This window comes from Aspergillus ibericus (assembly GCF_003184845.1).
Source record: "Aspergillus ibericus CBS 121593 unplaced genomic scaffold BO80scaffold_31, whole genome shotgun sequence".
Taxonomy (NCBI): domain Eukaryota; kingdom Fungi; phylum Ascomycota; class Eurotiomycetes; order Eurotiales; family Aspergillaceae; genus Aspergillus; species Aspergillus ibericus.
The window spans coordinates 322,706-339,589 of NW_020292129.1; the positions used below are offsets into that span (position 1 = coordinate 322,706).

The following is a 16,884-nucleotide window of genomic DNA, read 5'->3' on the forward strand; positions in this document are numbered from 1 at the left end:
CATTGGGAAGGGAGTCATCCGACGTCCCAATGGGGTCAGGTCGCCAAGGTTGTCAAGGGCACCCAGCGACCAGAGCTCGAAGAGCGATGTTGTGATTGTCTCCTGGGGCGGGGGATCCATAAAGTCAAAGTCCAACAGATCTTTGACCCCAAGGGACTTGAGTAGAAGGACGGTGTTGGAGAGACTGGTCCGCTGGATTTCCGGAATTGTTTGCAGGTATAGCTCGTTCTTGTACGCCACTTCTGTGAAGAGACGGTACGCTTTGCCAGGACCTGTCCGCCCTGCTCGTCCGGAACGCTGGTTGGCATTGGCTTGTGAGATCGGCGTAATCTGTAGCGTGTCCATACCCATCCGGGGGTTGTACACCTTCAACTTGGAATATCCGGAGTCCACGACGAACATGATTCCGTCGACCGTCAAACTGGTCTCAGCAATGTTCGTGGCCACAATCACCTTTCGCACCCCCGACTCCGCCCGTTCGAAAATCTTCGCCTGTTGTTCTGCAGGCATCTGACTGTAAATGGGCAGAATGCTCAGCTTCGGTGGGTCGTTGAGTAACTTCAACCGTTCATCAACGAGCTCGCAGGTCGCCTCGATATCTTCCTGTCCAGTCATAAACACAAGAATATCGCCCGGACCCTGCGACACATGGATGGCCAAGACCTGCTTGACCGCACTGTCGACGTAGTCCTCGCAGGGCGTGCGCGAAAAGTGGACATCCACAGGGAACGTCCTTCCGGGGATGATAAACTCCGGTGCACCGCCGTAGAACCGGGAAAAGCGCTCCGCATTCATGGTGGCCGATGTGACAATGAGTTTCAGATCCCTGCGCCGAGCCAATACCTTTTTGAGTAGTCCCATGAGCACGTCGGTGTTCAGCGCTCTCTCGTGCGCCTCGTCCATGATGATACAAGAGTATTTGTCGAGGTCCTGCTGGGCAAGTGACTCTCGTAAAAGGACACCGTCGGTCATATACTTGATAACTGTCTTCGGGCCCGTGCAATCTTCAAATCGAATCGCATATCCGACCTCATCACCCAGGTCGACCTCCATCTCCTCACTCACACGCTTGGCGACACTCATTGCCGCCACTCGACGAGGCTGCGTACATCCGATCATGCCAAACTTCGAATAGCCGTCCTCGTGCAAAAACTGCGTGAGCTGTGTTGTTTTCCCGGAGCCTGTCTCACCGACCACAACCACAACTTGGTTATCCCGTATGACTCGTAACAGATCCTCCCGCACAGCGAACGCTGGGAGGTACTCCCTCTGTTCGCGCAGCGTCTTGCTCTTACTAAAAGAACTCTGGCCGCCTTCATCCTTTTTCAGATGCTTAGCGAACTTGTTTCCGCTCTTGTAGGTGTCCTCCACGGGCATAGCGACCGCACTGTCCCCCTCGTCCTCCTTCACGCCCATCAGGTTGCCCAATGCCGTCCCCGCCATCGTTGTCGCCTCCTGCGCTTGCTTTTGGCGCTCTCGCTGCTGACGTCGCTCCCGGACGACCTTGCTCCCCTTCCGACTAAACACTGCCATATCACTCTGCGGGTCTCGTACAGCCGAGATGGGCTCAAGCTGCTTGGTGAAAATCGTGCGGCCATCGAGGAAAGGTGGACGGAGGTCATGGACGAGCAAATGGACTCGGGTGCCTTCTTCATCCTCGGGCATAAAGTCGCCATCGAAATCGCGTCTCTGGGCGACACCGGACGTAAGCATTCGGTTGGTTTCCCAGTTGTCGATGTCCTTGCGCTTCGCCTCGCGCAGCGGCGCCGGGAGATTGGAGCTCTTCAGCCTTTTGGCTGGAGGCATTTCGTTGGAAGCCATGATTGGCGTATATAAGACTGCTAGGCAGACCGTAGCTGGAGCAGTAAATAACAAGTTTGTTGAAGTCGCAGAAGGGCTACAGCTGTCTGCATGAGCCCCCCGACGATAGTTGGAGAAGATGCAATCGGCCGCGAGAGGCGGAATCGTCTATCGGAGCAGCAAACGAGACAAACATCGCCGCTCAATCACGTGCGCATCCCCTCAGCGCTGAGGCAGAGGATGGGGTAGATTCAGATACTCGCGGGGATATCTCTCTAAGAGAAAATTAGAGATAGATTGTCATGAGGTACAGTAGATGTAAGCCGTTCTGCTGCGCGTGCAGGTCTACGTAGCTGTCCAACCATGATCCGGACGGAATTAGTGAGCGACGCCGCAACCACCGCCGATATCGAGCAGCGCCCCGCATCGCACTCCGGCTTTGCAACTGCATCAAGCACATTCCGACACCATGGCCAGCCAAGCGCAAGTCAACCCTAAGAGACAGCAGGGTATGAACCTGACCTTTTACCTATTGACACCAGTTTGAATGGACCCAAGCTGATTTCAAGCAGAGCTGCAGCTCCAGTACACAAATTACAAAAACACCCTACAACAACTGGCTCAGAAGATCGGTGACATCGAGCAGGAGGCTGAGGAGCATAAGTAAGTCTCATACTTGACATTATTTTTCTAGCCTGCTGTCAAGTCCTGCATATGGGTGTTTGCTAACGCGCATGCTAGGCTTGTTATCGAGACCCTCGATCCCCTCCCCAGTGACCGGAAATGCTTTCGGATGGTGAACGGTGTCCTGGTTGAGCGGACAGTCGAGGATGTCCTCCCGTCCCTCAAGACCAACTCGGATGGGTTGAAGCAGGTTTTGGAGGAGCTCCTGAAGCAGTACAAGACCAAGCAGGCGGACCTGGATAACTGGAAGGTAAGCTCGTTGTTCTCCAAAGCTACCGCATATACGTGAGATATGGATGCTAATGCTTTTCTCCGGTCTACAGAAGAAGAACAACATCCAGGTTGTACAGCCTTAAGCAACCGTACCTATCTCCTAATCGCAATAGCAGTTCTCTGCCCATCTTGATGCAGTGTCACATAGGAAAAGTTCGGCGATAGGGAATGCAAGAGCGGCGTTAACGGGAGTCTGGGACTGAATACGGGCTTTGTTTGCCCTTCGGCGACGCTATGCATTCAAGGTCACCAACACTGGCTATGGCTGTCGAAGCTGGGCATGCCGTGGGACAAGGACTAGAAGTTTCACACGTCATCGATATGGGAATGAGGCAAGTCGACAGGGACAGGCGTTCTACCGCAAACTGCTGCGGCCTCGGATGCACTCATGCCTAATGCCAGTTCTGGGTTGGGAGATTTCCATCAGGCCATCAGTCAGGATGTGAGGCGTAGATCTTGAACTTCAGTCCACATTGATGGAAAGTTAATGTATATGATAACCACCTTCTTCCTTGCTCGGTGTTGAGCGCCTGCCCCCAATCTTCTAGTTTTATTCCGCTACGTCTGGCTCCGGTTCACAGCGCGTATATTGACCAATTCCCTTGAAGCGCTTACGCACCAAGAGAAGGGTGTGGCTCGGGTGAGTTGGCCCGTGGGACAAGGCGTCTAAACTGCAGCGAGGTTGTACTGGCCTGCAGCCGACCGGATCGAGGCTGGTTCAGGTTTGATCTGATATTGGTCACCTTGTCCAGGCACGAGGCCCCTCGGCGGCCTTCTGACTGGCTGCTTCATGTTAGCCCCAGGCCTCAGTAGATAAGTGATAGTGATAGTGATAGTGATGTGACTGTGATGGATACCTGGTTCCGGCCTGATTCCCAGGGCATGAATCTGTGTCGTACTTTATAGCAGATTCAGCAAACCCCGACTGTTGGGTACAAATCGACCAGTCATTGATAACACACTTGGTGGATGCCTTTGCCCACACCCCCTACGAGCGTTGGGCTGCAGAGGTCCCACATAGCAGCATTGCCTGATGACAGCCATGAAGCAGGCAGTCACACTAGAGTGGTGTGCACAGTACTCTATATTCGCTTCCAGACCCTCAGCTCGTCATGGCTGCTTTGTTTGACTATTCGGGTCAGGATCCAAATCCTATTGATGCCTGAAATGACACATGCTGTTCCACCCTCGATCCATACACCAAAAAGCAGGGATGAGCTTGGCACATATGTCATGCAGAGTCAGTTAGGTCATCAACATCTGTGACCTCCGTCCACCACCGACGTAGTCCGGTCCAGAGTGCGCGTGGACCAAGCTAATGGGATATCCGATCTGACCAGATCGATGTATACGGATCAGTAGGGTCATGATCTCGAGGGTCCATAGGGAGCGTTGTCTAAGACGGATGAGCTCAGATGTAGCGACGTTTGAAATCAATCCAACAACATTTACACTCGTAGTACATGTTTAAGAAAATCACTGGGAAGATACACCCCCGCGGTTGAGGTGTAGATCGGAGATATCGTGATGGGAGATGATGACGATGCCGGGCAGCATCACGTGTAATACGATACGGTGACACCCCTCATCTCCGGTGCCCGCCGTTGGGGCCGGCACCTTCCCCAAAGCAGGCAGTCATCGACCGATACGACGTTCAAAGGGTGTAATGGGAGTCCTGAGGCCATCCACGGTGCCGGGCGTTGGCAATCAACCTCCAGGCGGCGTCCTCCTCTTCCTCTTCCTCTTTCTCACTTCTCTCTCGTGCAGTCGCAAACAGTGAGCAAGCATTCATCGATCATCGATCGCTTTTCCATTGAATCCCACATCGCCATCCGGCTCCGCCGCCGTGTCCCTCTGTTGGAGCACCCTGTTATCTAGATCTCCGTCCAATCTCATTGGCGTCGGGGGACTTTCTCGCGACAACCAGTGATCGTTGCTTGCCTTGCCAGGGACTTCTGGTTCGCCAATTGACTGCTGCGCGCATCGCGGCCGTCCCCAGTAATACCTGCCCTACGACTTTTGTCTGCTCTCTACTGGACGGTAAGCCAAATACCTCGACACGCCCCATCCATCCCCAGCGTCGTGGGCCTCCGGAATTTAGTCCAATCGCCTGGTCGGTCCATCCCTCTTTAACTGTTGGTTTCCTATTTCCCAGCTACACAACGTGCCACTGTCAGTCTGACCCACGGTTACTGCCGAGAGTCCGTGTTGCATTTCCCATTTACCCGCGTCACATCTGGTCAAAACTGCGCTTGGGACTTGCTGACGTTACCAACTCCTGCAGTCGCGCGTTCTCTAAACTCCCTCCACACTTGAGCCACACCGGCCAAAAGAGTTTCCAGTTTATTGGGCGCAGTCTCCTCATTTACTGGTTATTGATCAAATCACATCGACTCATTGGCAGAAAATTCAGAAAAAAAAAATCCCAAAAGGAAAATAAAGAAAGGGAACCCCCAACAAATCGAAAGAACAAGACAAATTAAGTACCTTAGAACAATAACAAACAGAATTCCCTGCCGCGCGCCCTCCACCATCGCCGTCGAATGATAGATCCCGTCGGTCCTGGCTCACAACGCTAAGGCAGGACTATCGCAGAAGCATTGCCAATCCCCCACACGCGCAGCCACGCTCGTCCTTCCCCGTTCAGGCTGTCGTGAAGCGAATCGCTGCCCAGCCAGACGCACCCTCGTTGTCCTTGGCGCGGCTGTATCATAGCGCCCGAGATCGAGAATCCACCGCGTGCTGCAAGCCAGCTCTGACGTGGTTTGCCAACAGAGCAGTTAGAGACAAGCCCCCCGTTCTAAATCCAGTATCTCTGCACGTTCGCCGACCCCTAAAAAACATGTCGTCGACCTCTCCCTCGAAGGAACCCGAGGTGGAACCCGAAGTTCAATCGGGTGAAGACCAGGAACAAATGGACAAGGAACAGCACGACACTCAGGCGCAGGGTCAGGGAGAGTTCGAGGTGAAGGAGCAGGACAGATGGCTACCAATTGCCAATGGTTAGTTGCGTTCCCTTGCAGCTCATCGCTTTTTCCTGATTTGTGCGTACCTTACGTTCATCTGCTGGTCAACCGCCTCTGCCCTACTATGACCGTTTACGCCCCCTCGACCGCCCCAAATACTTCATCTGATAATATCCACCTTTTCTTTTTGTGATTTTCGCGTTTGGTTTCCCAGGCCGTGGGTATAGCCCGGCCTGACCTTTTCCCATTCGTCTACTGTTCATTTGCAAACTCTCCATTGCGTCATGCCTCCCAACGCGTTCAATATCTCGGAACATTGGACGCGTCTTGCACTCTTCGCTGCGATGCCTGCGACTCCTCCCTTTCGCACTTTCCCTGTTGGTAATCAGATCACATACTAATGTTGCAAATGAAGTGGCTCGCATTATGAAACTAGCTTTGCCCGAGAATGCAAAGATCGCAAAGGAGGCCAAGGAGTGTATGCAGGAATGTGTGAGCGAATTTATCTCATTCATCACCAGTGAAGGTTAGTGCGACCACGCCTCTCCCTCTCCGCCCTTTCGACTGATGGATTCTGACACATTTCCCCGTAGCGTCCGAGAAATGTCAGCAGGAAAAGCGCAAGACCGTCAACGGGGAGGACATCCTGTTTGCCATGACCTCTCTGGGCTTTGAAAATTATGCGGAGGCCCTGAAAATTTACCTGTCGAAATACCGCGAGGTGAGACTTGTGCAACGCCCCCTAAAGCATCTTTCCCTTGCCATTACAGGAGACGACCTGTTCGTCCAGGTTCTAGATGCTGACTAGTCTTCTAGACCCAATCCGCCAGGGGCGAGCATCAAAATCGTCCGACGAGCAGTGGATACGGGGCTGGTGGACCCGTAGGGGCCCCCGGGGCTGGTGGTCCAGGTGGGCGACCAGTTCCACCCGGTGCCGCTGGCGCCTTTCCTGATGCTGCCGACAGTAACAGTATCATGAATCCCAACTTGGACCCCTCGGAGCAGGATACCTCCGCCTATGGTTACCCGCCCATGGTCGGCCAGGCACACAACGGCACCGCCGGTGAATCGTATTAGCATGCTCATGTGCGGGAGAACCATCCGCTAGACTCGACAACCATCCTTCGCTAGAGTCTTCGGAATCCAACAGACTCGAACTTCCACCTCATATCTCCAGAGGCTGGATGCACCTCGTTTCCAGAATCAACGCGGCTGGGAACACAGCCTCAAGCTACCAACGTTTCCGGATGTTACTCCCTGTACAGCAATCCTAATTACGCGGTACGATACGATGGGTTACTTACGGGATATTAACGGAACGTATACGATTGAGCAATACCACAGGAATCACGGAACCGGGGCACACTTTTTCATTGGGTTGTTTTTCTTTGACGCTTCTTTTCTATATCGGTTGGAGCACCAGCCAACCAACCAGGCCCACCTGGTGGCTCACCTCCAGCTAGTGAGACCCCCATCAAGTCAATTCAGGGTGGTCTCTTCCATACCCTCCATGTTCATGATACACTGTTTATCTGTGCATCATAGTGGTGAGAGAGGTTGGCCCCTTGTCTGGGCCTGTTACATGTAATTATCGTCTGCGTCGAGTACCTATTGTCGTTTCTTGTCTTTGCAGAGTTTGGAAGGCTGTCCAGAAGGAGGGAAATCGGACTGACAGATAGAATAAGAAATGGACTTCACTGTCATGACAAGTACGTGGTCGCATTGCGGTGGTACAGCAGAATTTTCAGGGGTCGCAGACCCTACCCCTACCCTTATCCTTACCCTGTCGTATCACATAATCCGAAACGCAGAATCTAGACCTGTAGCTCATCCCCTTACATCCTCGAATGTACTCAAAATGAACGTGTAGTCCGTATGCACATGCCCATAATGGAATTTATTGCAGTAATCTTCTCGTAGATATCTACTACAACTATAGACAGCGTTCTTGTTAAGCTCCGTCTCTCTTGTATAGATTTCTCCTCCGCATTATTCTATTCAGTCTCTTATTATTTTGTCAATCTCTATTCTTCCTTTCCTTTTTCTTTTCCTTCTAATATTTTTTCTATACATTTTTCCTACTGTTATAGATTCATATGACAATATTTGTCAGCTAGCTAGCTAGCCAGATATCTCTCGATCAACCTGTCTATTCAGTTGTCTAGGGGGTATAGGAGTCTGTCAAGTGAGTCCATTTCTTGTTTCTTGGCGAGCACTAACTATCTAGCATATAAAAGGAAACCCCGGGTCCAAGCAATGCCAGATCATGTCATATCATAGTATGTATGTATGTACATCTGTAATAGATAGGGTATTTATTCATTTATGATTTACGCTGCGGGACGTGATCTCATTAGGAAAGAAGTCAAAAACAGTCACGTAACATCCACTAGAGTCGATTGAACCAAAAGTACGGAGGAGTATAGACAGCAGAAACAAAATGTCATGATCGTAATCGTTGTCGTGAGTGCCAATCTAACCAGCCAGAAGATGAAGATTGGCGAAATCGCTAATTCGGCAGAGAAATGAATGAACAAACAAACAAACGTAGATAACAGAATCGTTCCCCGATACATGTTGCATACTTTTCTTCTCAGCCTAACTGTGCATCCAGCCTCCGTCCTGGAGAAGGTCTGCCATTGGGGTCTCTTGCCAGTAGATTTGACGCCACTCGTCCTCGAGTTCGGGGAGTCCCTCCATGGCCATGGGGAGGACGGGCTGTTCTAGATCGGTGAAGGAGAAGAGTTGTCGCCAGTCGAGGGATTCTCGGGGTGCGTCGATGGCTTCGACGACTGGGGTCATGGTGGTGAATGGTGGTGGAATCCAGGTATCTAGTTGATGGGGTTGAGGGTGATGTGGGCTTGTCGATGTGGTGGTAAGGTGCGTGGAGTCGGGGGTAGGAACTTCATATGGGAGGGGGCGGTCTGTTGGTTGGGGGGTCTGCATGGTAGTAGTAGTGGTGGTGGAGGTGGATGTCGAGTTGTGGGTGTTTTTGACCTGGTCCTGAGGGTTGCTGAAGCGGCGGGGACGTTCGCTTGTGGCCATTCGAAGATCTTCTTGGAGACGCTTGGAGTCTTCGAACAGCCGGAGGATGGTGCTGGCGTGGAACCAGTAGCCGGCTAATTCGCGGAGAGAGTATGAGGCCGAGTCGAAGCGACGAAGGGCGTTGATTGCAAGAACGGGGTTGGAGAAGCGAAGTTCTACTCGTACTTGGATCATGGCGGTAAAGAGAGTGTGGACGCCAGAGTACCAGAGGAACTTGAGGCGATCGTTTAAACGGAGTTCTTCGAAGATGGAGGTGATGACTCCGGCTGCTGCGCTGCAAATCTCTGCGTCGTGGGGCCCATAGTCATCCGAGTAGGCAGATGCCCTCGGATGCGGACGGTGGAGGAGGATGAGGAAGTTGTTATAGGTCAGATGGAGCATGGCGGACCACGGGTCCATGTCGGATGCTCGGAGACGCAGCTTATCAGGCAGCTTCAAAGACCAATTGGCCAGCGCTTCGTCGGCTTCTTGCAGGACGGCCTTGCGACGCTCCGCGCTCACTCGCAACCCGAAGCGGTTTCGAATAATGTACGAAATCATAACAGAAAGTTCGGAGAAATGGATCACGTAGTCGGATTGGGCACGAGGCCCGCAGCCTTCAAAGTCGGAAACCGTCAATGCAGATACATCACAATCTTCCAGGTTGCTAAATGAAAATACAGTCAGAACCCACCTTTGGATTTCGGGGGAAGATTGGTCTGCTTACATAGCCTGCGGGCGACCGTATGAGAGAGACACCATAACATCAAACTGGACTAGGATGTGCCACAGTCTCCTCCACATTCGGCGGTCGCGGGATACAAATCGGCTGGAGACAGGATTGCGGTGCATTCCAAGGCCCGTGGCGATCCTCGCAGCTACCCCAACCCAATAATGCGCGTTAGCTGCAACGTCATCGTCAGCACCGTCTGAATGCCAAGTCATGAGCAGGGCAGCCTGCACTAGGATATCGCGGTTTCGTTCGATGCGGCAATCAAATAGCCATTTGGCACGACGAAAGAAAATGTCCTTTAGAGCATCGCGCTCCGCCTTCGGACGAGTGACATGAGCTCCAACTAGAAGGATTGTCTGTAGCAGCAATATCGGTGGTGGATCCGCGGGGTCCCGATTCCGATACTGGGCCATGAACAGGTCCTCGTCGACGATGGGATACCCCGGGTTGACATGGTCAAAGTAAGCTTGCACCAGCTCATCGGCTAAAACCGGTTCCGGCAACGTAAGAGCATCCATGAGGAGCTGATCGTGTCCTGTCCTCAGCTGCCGTCGTGGAATCTCATTGCCCGCAAAGTGATACACGTCGTCATCCTTGTCGCGCTGCTGACGGATCAAGAAGGACATATTGGACAGTTCATGGCCCACATAAATCGCTCGGACACCCCTCTGGATTTCCCGACTGCCCGATTCCTCCTCATCGATAAGCTTTACGAGTCGTTTCTCCAACTCCGCATGCGAGTCTTGCTCGGTCGACGCATCAGGGCCTGCGGGACGGCTATATACGGGGGATTCCGCGGTTGGCCGGGTGCCATGATGCGGAGGGTGGTGATTAACATTATGATTAAGGGTATGGTGAAGGGTATGGAGGCTGGAGGTCGGATGCGCAACTGAAGGCGTCCCTTCCGGTTGAATGGTGCGGAAGGCGGTGGTGAAAGCGCTAGGTGGGGTTGTCGCCGTGGCAGGCAACGGTTTGTGTGTAGGCTCCGAAACAGGAGGTCGACAGCGGATAGGAACGGGATCGAGGATGGATCGCACAGTCAAACGTTTCTTTTTCTCGTGGATTCGGCAATCCGAGTTTCCCGCGGACCGGCAATTGGAGCACGGAAGGCCAACGATGCGGGCATCACATCGGACTTTGCGTCGATGGCAGTGAACGCAGGCCGCGGCGCCTATGGGCGAGCTTGATTAGAACCATGGCAATCAAGAGAGGTACCAAGTTGTTAAAACACTGGGGGACGTAGTTACCTGACTTGCGCTTAGTCACCCCATTCCCGGTGGGCGGATGACTGTGATGCGCTGCGGAGGACATAGCAGAAGCATCGACACAGGTCCAGGGTCCGGAGACTCGCTAAGCCGTCACTCCTGATCTGGGTGAGCCTGTGACAGATGGCAGCGCTCGATCAAGACATGATCTGCACCCAATGAAGACGATTGGAGAGGAGAAGGAGAAGAGGGAAGAAGAGGGAGGAGAAGGATGGCCGGACGGTGGACGAGACGAGGAGAAAAGGCGGAATTGCTTTGGGTCGGCCGCGCGCTGATTGGCGCGATACCAGGCAATCAGGTGGGGCACAGCCAGGGCGGGTCTGGGGGAGTCACGTGGATGCGGAGAGGCCTTCCAGCCCGGTTTCGACGCCTTCTCGTCGGCTTCTGGAAGGCCGTCGATTCTCGGTTGATGCTTGAGGTGCCCACGGTAGACTAGCAGAAGGTATCCTCACTACACAGCACCTCATCCAGCTGCGGCCTGTCGCCGGTATGACAGCCGGCGCATCCTCCGTGCGCTTATCCACCGGGATCCACCCGTGCGTCAATTCCGTTATCAGCCCGCCTAATCGGCCATTGCACGTTTCTCACTGGATGGCTGCAGGATCTCTTATCAACAACCCACGAGATAATGTAGTTGACAAATAAATGGACTAGCATATAGGGAACACGCCCTTTCGGCTCCCTCCTTCAAGCTAATTCACACTCAATCAAGCTCTCCACCCCCTTCTGTACTGTCCAAATCTTGACGATCTTCAGCCCCGAAGATTCAATCACCTTAGTCCAGTGCCTCTCGGTGCGCTCCCCCGATGCAATCGACATCATGATGATGTCGAGACTGGTTGTCTCAAAATGAGCACCGACACTGGGAACAACATTCTCGTTGATCAACAGCTTGCTGTACCCCCGTTTCATGGCGGAAGCAAGATTCGAAAGGATTGTTTGGCACATATCGTCGGGCCAGTCATGCAAAACCGAATGCATATAGTATACACGGGCTCCTGCACAGGTTAGCCCATATTCCCGATTCAGTAGCAGGCAATGCCTCCGGATGAGTGCAAGCCATACCTTTGACCGGCTGTTCCGTGAAGAAATCGTGCGCCATTGGGTCAATCGAGGCATGCAGATCTTTTACGGTTTCGATAACCTCAGGGAGATCCTGCACCACAAGCCGCCCCGGCGCATCTGGCCACTTGCGGCGAAATTCTGATACATCATGCCCGATGCTACCACCCACATCAACCATAAAGACATCCTTCTCGCCCAAATCGGCCCCTTCAATCAACCGCTCCCGGACCGGGTAAAAGCCTTTGTCCATCCAGCTGGGTCGTCCTTGATGGTAAATCGACATGTGGTTGTTGAATTGCCTATTCAGTGTGGGGTTCTTTTGCACACATTCGAAGAAATGTTCGTCACTACGGCGTCCTAGCTGGAATGGGGACCTGGTGGGATCGTTCGGATTGCGATATCCGTTTTCTTTCAGGAAGGCAGGGAGGGCGTATACACCTAGATACATGGAAGAGGAGCTGGAATCCCACGTTAGCTATCTTCTGTCGGCATCATGGTGTTACCTACAGCATAGGAAAAGCATCTCCGTATCGCTCCACGCTCAAAGTAGTGGAGAAATTTGTAGCAGTGTACTCGTCCGGACCCGCTTCAGTAATCACTTCCATGGCAGCCAAGTGCTTCATGATGCGCGCTGAGAGCCGTCAGTCCACCCAATTCATATGCAGAAGAATGTCAGTCCGCTTACACAGCAGGATTGGATCACTCTTCGTAGTCGCCGCAAGCTCTGCGACTGACCTGGGCTTGTCCCGTGCTAAATGAGAGAACACCCCCAGGGCCAGAGCCGTTTCGATAGCAGCATGCCGGGTCGCCTATGACAGAAATTATGTCAGTCCCAAGCGGTTATAGTCCGTATCGCAACCATCATGATACCTTCCCTTACAGTCGGATGATACTTACTGTCGTCCAGCCATGTCTAACAATCGCCTCTCGCGGAGTTTCCAGCGCGTTAGCTAAGGATATAGCAGCATCCCGCAACTTTAGTCTTTCCTGAGAATCCTCCAGAGAGATAGACTTGCTGGTGGCGATGTAGTTGATGAGAGCCGGGACAGCATCCGGCGCGCTGGGTGAGAGGGCAATTTTGTCCACGTCCACATACACATCCACGTTCGGCTTGGAAGGCCCCTGGCCGTTAGAGGAACCATTCGTGATGTGCCCATTTGTATGATCCCCATTGACATGGTGACCGTTCGTCGTTGCACCATTCGTATATCTCATTTTGGGGAAGTCTCGCCTGTGAATCGAGGGGTTTTCGCAGGAGACAAATGATTAAGAGCGAAAAACACCATGGAAGATCCCTCGAATTAAATACCTTTCGGTCCGCTACCGGATGAAATGATCCGTCTAGCATGGAGTACTTAGTTACTAGACGTCCATGCGACTGTGGTAGTGAAACATGCATTAACGTCACTAGTACTATAATATCCAGAGGGATATAACTGACATACCTCCAATGCCCACACTGGCAAGCAGCTAATGCAAGGCAACATATCTGCCAGCACTCAAGGTCCATTGGATGATAATCTCCCTGACAGGCGGACGGCTGATAGATGCCTGCTTTGGCCACTTACAGTTCCACCAAGGCTGTTCAGAACTTAACGGCTCTTAGATAAACCCCACTCATCAATGGGCTATATATGGGGCTAACAAGTAAGTACTAGGTCCAAAGTACCTGGTCTCCCGGATGCATTGCCCCGAGGACGTTAAGCATCCACGAAATACCAATAAGAGTAGGGTCCGTCAAAGTGTGTTACGTTGAACATTGTGTGATCCATACTTCGTAGAGTCCGTGGAAATAGACAGGCGGGGCTCAGCTCTTTTCCTTGTCGTGATGGAGGGTCATTGTGGTAGGCCAGGGCTGGTTATTTTCTAGATATAATTGAAGGGACACATCTTGCTGAGGGGTTATTCGCACTCAGCCGTGACTCCGCTTCTGATATAACGTTAGCGGCAAGACTAAAGGAGGCAGCTAGACAGTCCGGCTCAAGCACTAATAATGTAGCCAACCCAAGGCAATCAAATACAATTATTAGTTCTGAGCCTGGTGTCGACGGAACTCGGGGACGGGTTTCCGCTTGTAACAATGGAAATTAGAGTAAGACATCGACGGCTTCGCACAAGGGCAGCTAGCGTGGCTCGACCGGTTGGCCATAGCGACAGTGGCACAAGCGTAAAACTTCTCGGACTTTAAAAGCGGTGGGTGCATAGGATGCACAGCTCCCTTTATTTTGAGGACCCAGATGTGGAGTATCCTTGTTCCACGGACTAGATATTGCTTGCCAGATAAATGTATCTGTGCCTGCCATGTAAACCTGGGCCGATGTGTTCCATAGTATCGTCACAGAAGGCTCTATTCGCAAGATCAACGGTGGAGCTACCCCTTAGTTGTGTGATATCTGCTTCCATTGTTTCCGTCAGGTGCCGCGCAAACAGGGGTCTTTGCAGGGTTATCTGCCTAGTGACTGTTAGTTACGGAGCACCAGCACACCGTGCATTATCTCCAAGGTCCGCCTATGCATGGTGTCTTCTAGTTTCTGTTCCGACCGTCCTTGGGTCGGGCATACCGTCTTGCTAAGAGCCCTCCGTATTCGTACGGAGTAATAATATCTCATTTAGTCATAGGGCCAGCCTTGTCAAGTCCGCCATCTGAAAGGTGGAGACAGTGTGGAAGGGCTAAGGAGGGCCTCGATGGCTGTCATATTGGCTCAGTTACCAGTGGTACTCGTGCCACCTGCGTAAAATAGCGCAATGATCCTGGTAGCCTAGTCAGCTACTATTTCTCCGGCTTGTCTGTCTTTTGGCTGTATTTCACTTCATTATTCCGGCGGCTGGATACTCGCTCGTACGGTTTGCCAAGTTCCATTTCCCAATCAACCTGGAAAGGCTCATGACCAGACAGTAAAGAGGATGATTCACCGTGTATTTCTTTATGCGCTGAACATGACTGTTGCGTGATGCCGTGCCGTGGCCATTCTCGGCGGGTCTCTACTCCAGGCAGAAATCCTCCAGGATAGCTCGAACTTTAGCAGGGATTGCAAATTGATCATTCCGTACAAAGTACGGAATACGGGTTACTCCGTAGCGCCTCCCCAGCATACATAGTAGATGGGTTGTGTATAGTACTTTGCCCCATCCGGGTCCAGTCCCGATCCCCGGCCGAGGATATAGTAAGTCCCATTCGAGATTACATAAAACTTGCGATCATTCGATTTGGCTGTGGGCAATTTTCCATCAATATCGAGGGCGATTCTTCCTCTCTGTGACCCTTAATGTTCCAGGATCCACCTATTGGACGATTAAGGGGATAACTTGGCGGAGAGTCTAGGACCAATGCCTGTTTGCCTGTCGGCAAGTTGGTTTACCATGTGCATTAACACAGATCGGAAATCCTTGATCTAGGGATCGACAATATGACTCAACCCAAAGGATGATTTTCGTAGCATTTGAAATTTCTTTGAAGGCACGCAATGGTTCTCACACAGCTGAAAATAGCAGGGATTCTGCTGTACAGCAATTAGCACTAGGAGATAAAATAATTCGTACCTTGCCCCTGACGAAACCTTTAAGGAGCTTAGGTAGCAAATCCAATAGTACTGCATCTGCTGGACTTATTTACTCCAGGTCTCTCAAAGTTCCAGATATCGGACATCTTGATGAATGCTTTCAATTTGGCATTAGAGTGAAAGCCATGGCCGCTGTGTCCCCAGAGTATGCCCACCAGACCAAGGGCCCACGGATCTTGGCTGTTTTCTGGATCATGACCAGCCTGGCCATTTTGCTCGTTGCAGCCAGGCTCTTTATCCGCATCAAGATCTTGCGCAGTCCCGGTGCAGATGACTGGTTGATTGCAGCATCAATGGTAAGTCGGAATGTTCAGGCTTTGCTATATGACAATCTGCCTTGTTCTTGTGTAATGTTTGTTGACTGCTCTGCAGATGTTCAGCATCTCATATTCGGTGGTAACCACTGTCGATGTTGCTTTGGGATACGGTCAACACTCGGCGGCTATAACGGATAGACTAGAGCTCGTGCTGTTAGTCAACTATATCAACTTCGCCTTGGGGATCATTTCTTTCGCCCTACCCAAACTGGCGGTAGCAGCTCTGCTGAGCCGACTCTTGAATCCGACACCCACACAACGTGCGATCTTATGGGGGTTGACGGGGTTGGTGGCATTGGTGTCCTTCATCTGCATTATAGTGCTCTTCACAATGTGTGATCCGCCAAGGGCCCTCTGGGACACGTCCCTCTTGTCGGAGGGTGCAACTTGCCGGAGCTCGTGGATACTTGTTGACTATGCCATCTTCACCGGAGGTAGGTGCAGCCGTCATCGTCTCATTGCAAAGCAGACTCTAATCGGTGTAGCGGTATCTGCTTTTACAGATCTGTATCTGGCGATCTACCCGACCATCATCCTGCTTAAACTGCAAATGTCGCTGCGAAAACGACTGGCTCTGTGCGGAGCCTTGGGACTGAGTGCGGTGTAAGTGGCATTCTCTTGGAGTTCACAGTCATATGATGCTCATTTGAAGCCATGTAGCGCCTGTGCAATGGCAATCGTCAAGTGCATGCAGCTCCCCGGTCTTGCCGATACCAGTGACACAACGTGTGGGTATTCCGGAAAGAAGGAGGGAAGATGACCCGGGCCTGAGGCTGACGCTGGGACAGATGCCACGGCCGACCTTGTGATCTGGACCTGGTAAGCCGGTAACACCAAGCCATTACTCACATATCCAAGACTGACGACTGGTCCAATAGTATCGAATCGAACGTCGTGATCACCGCCTCCTGCATTCCTACCCTACAACCTCTCCTTGAAATCATCCTGGGAAAACGCAGCCTGAGAAGCACCGGCGCATATCACTATAAAGAGAGTAGCACTCAAGTGCCCACATCGAAAAAGTGGAGTAGCAAGCGGTCTGGAGCCCGAAGAGACAAACTGGAGCAGATGATCACGGATATTGGGAGTCAGGAAAGCATCTTGCAGACCGTGGACGACCACGGGGTTGAGAACCATTGCATGGGGCACATTCGTCGCACTGATAAGATCACAGTCGAATACTAAAGCGTGGCTGCA

General features: G+C 52.1%; 5 protein-coding genes across 5 annotated transcripts; 3 read left to right on the plus strand and 2 right to left on the minus strand.

Moving 5' to 3' along the window:
• Window positions 1–2,269: 2,269 nt before the first annotated feature.
• Window positions 2,270–2,840, plus strand: BO80DRAFT_360055 (putative prefoldin subunit 2; the record flags this gene model as incomplete). Its single annotated transcript, XM_025715952.1, has 4 exons — window positions 2,270–2,309; window positions 2,370–2,463; window positions 2,542–2,734; window positions 2,808–2,840. 4 exons carry the CDS (start codon window positions 2,270–2,272, stop codon window positions 2,838–2,840), a joined length of 360 nt encoding a protein of 119 aa, XP_025573419.1.
• A 2,759-nt stretch (window positions 2,841–5,599) lies between these two features.
• On the plus strand, window positions 5,600–7,037 carry BO80DRAFT_456905 (nuclear transcription factor Y subunit beta; the record flags this gene model as incomplete). Its single annotated transcript, XM_025722198.1, has 5 exons — window positions 5,600–5,759; window positions 6,139–6,249; window positions 6,317–6,444; window positions 6,540–6,793; window positions 6,857–7,037. The coding sequence occupies 5 exons, from the start codon at window positions 5,600–5,602 to the stop codon at window positions 7,035–7,037; spliced, it is 834 nt and encodes a 277-aa protein (XP_025573420.1).
• A 989-nt stretch (window positions 7,038–8,026) lies between these two features.
• Window positions 8,027–10,955, minus strand: BO80DRAFT_426915 (C6 transcription factor). Its single transcript, XM_025719887.1, has 3 exons — window positions 10,728–10,955; window positions 9,475–10,651; window positions 8,027–9,414 (listed from the first exon to the last, which is right to left on the minus strand). Exons 1-3 carry the CDS (start codon window positions 10,789–10,791, stop codon window positions 8,322–8,324), a joined length of 2,334 nt encoding a protein of 777 aa, XP_025573421.1. The 5' UTR covers window positions 10,792–10,955; the 3' UTR covers window positions 8,027–8,321.
• Window positions 10,956–11,432: 477 nt separating this feature from the next.
• On the minus strand, window positions 11,433–13,025 carry BO80DRAFT_360019 (o-methyltransferase; the record flags this gene model as incomplete). Its single annotated transcript, XM_025715951.1, has 5 exons — window positions 11,433–11,743; window positions 11,811–12,268; window positions 12,318–12,441; window positions 12,496–12,619; window positions 12,708–13,025. The coding sequence occupies 5 exons, from the start codon at window positions 13,023–13,025 to the stop codon at window positions 11,433–11,435; spliced, it is 1,335 nt and encodes a 444-aa protein (XP_025573422.1).
• A 2,320-nt stretch (window positions 13,026–15,345) lies between these two features.
• Window positions 15,346–16,872, plus strand: BO80DRAFT_411348 (uncharacterized protein; the record flags this gene model as incomplete). The annotated part of the gene is made up of 6 exons (XM_025717963.1): window positions 15,346–15,666; window positions 15,743–16,133; window positions 16,173–16,290; window positions 16,348–16,415; window positions 16,476–16,506; window positions 16,566–16,872. The coding sequence occupies exons 1-6, from the start codon at window positions 15,496–15,498 to the stop codon at window positions 16,870–16,872; spliced, it is 1,086 nt and encodes a 361-aa protein (XP_025573423.1). The 5' UTR covers window positions 15,346–15,495.
• Between the last annotated feature and the right edge of the window lie 12 nt (window positions 16,873–16,884).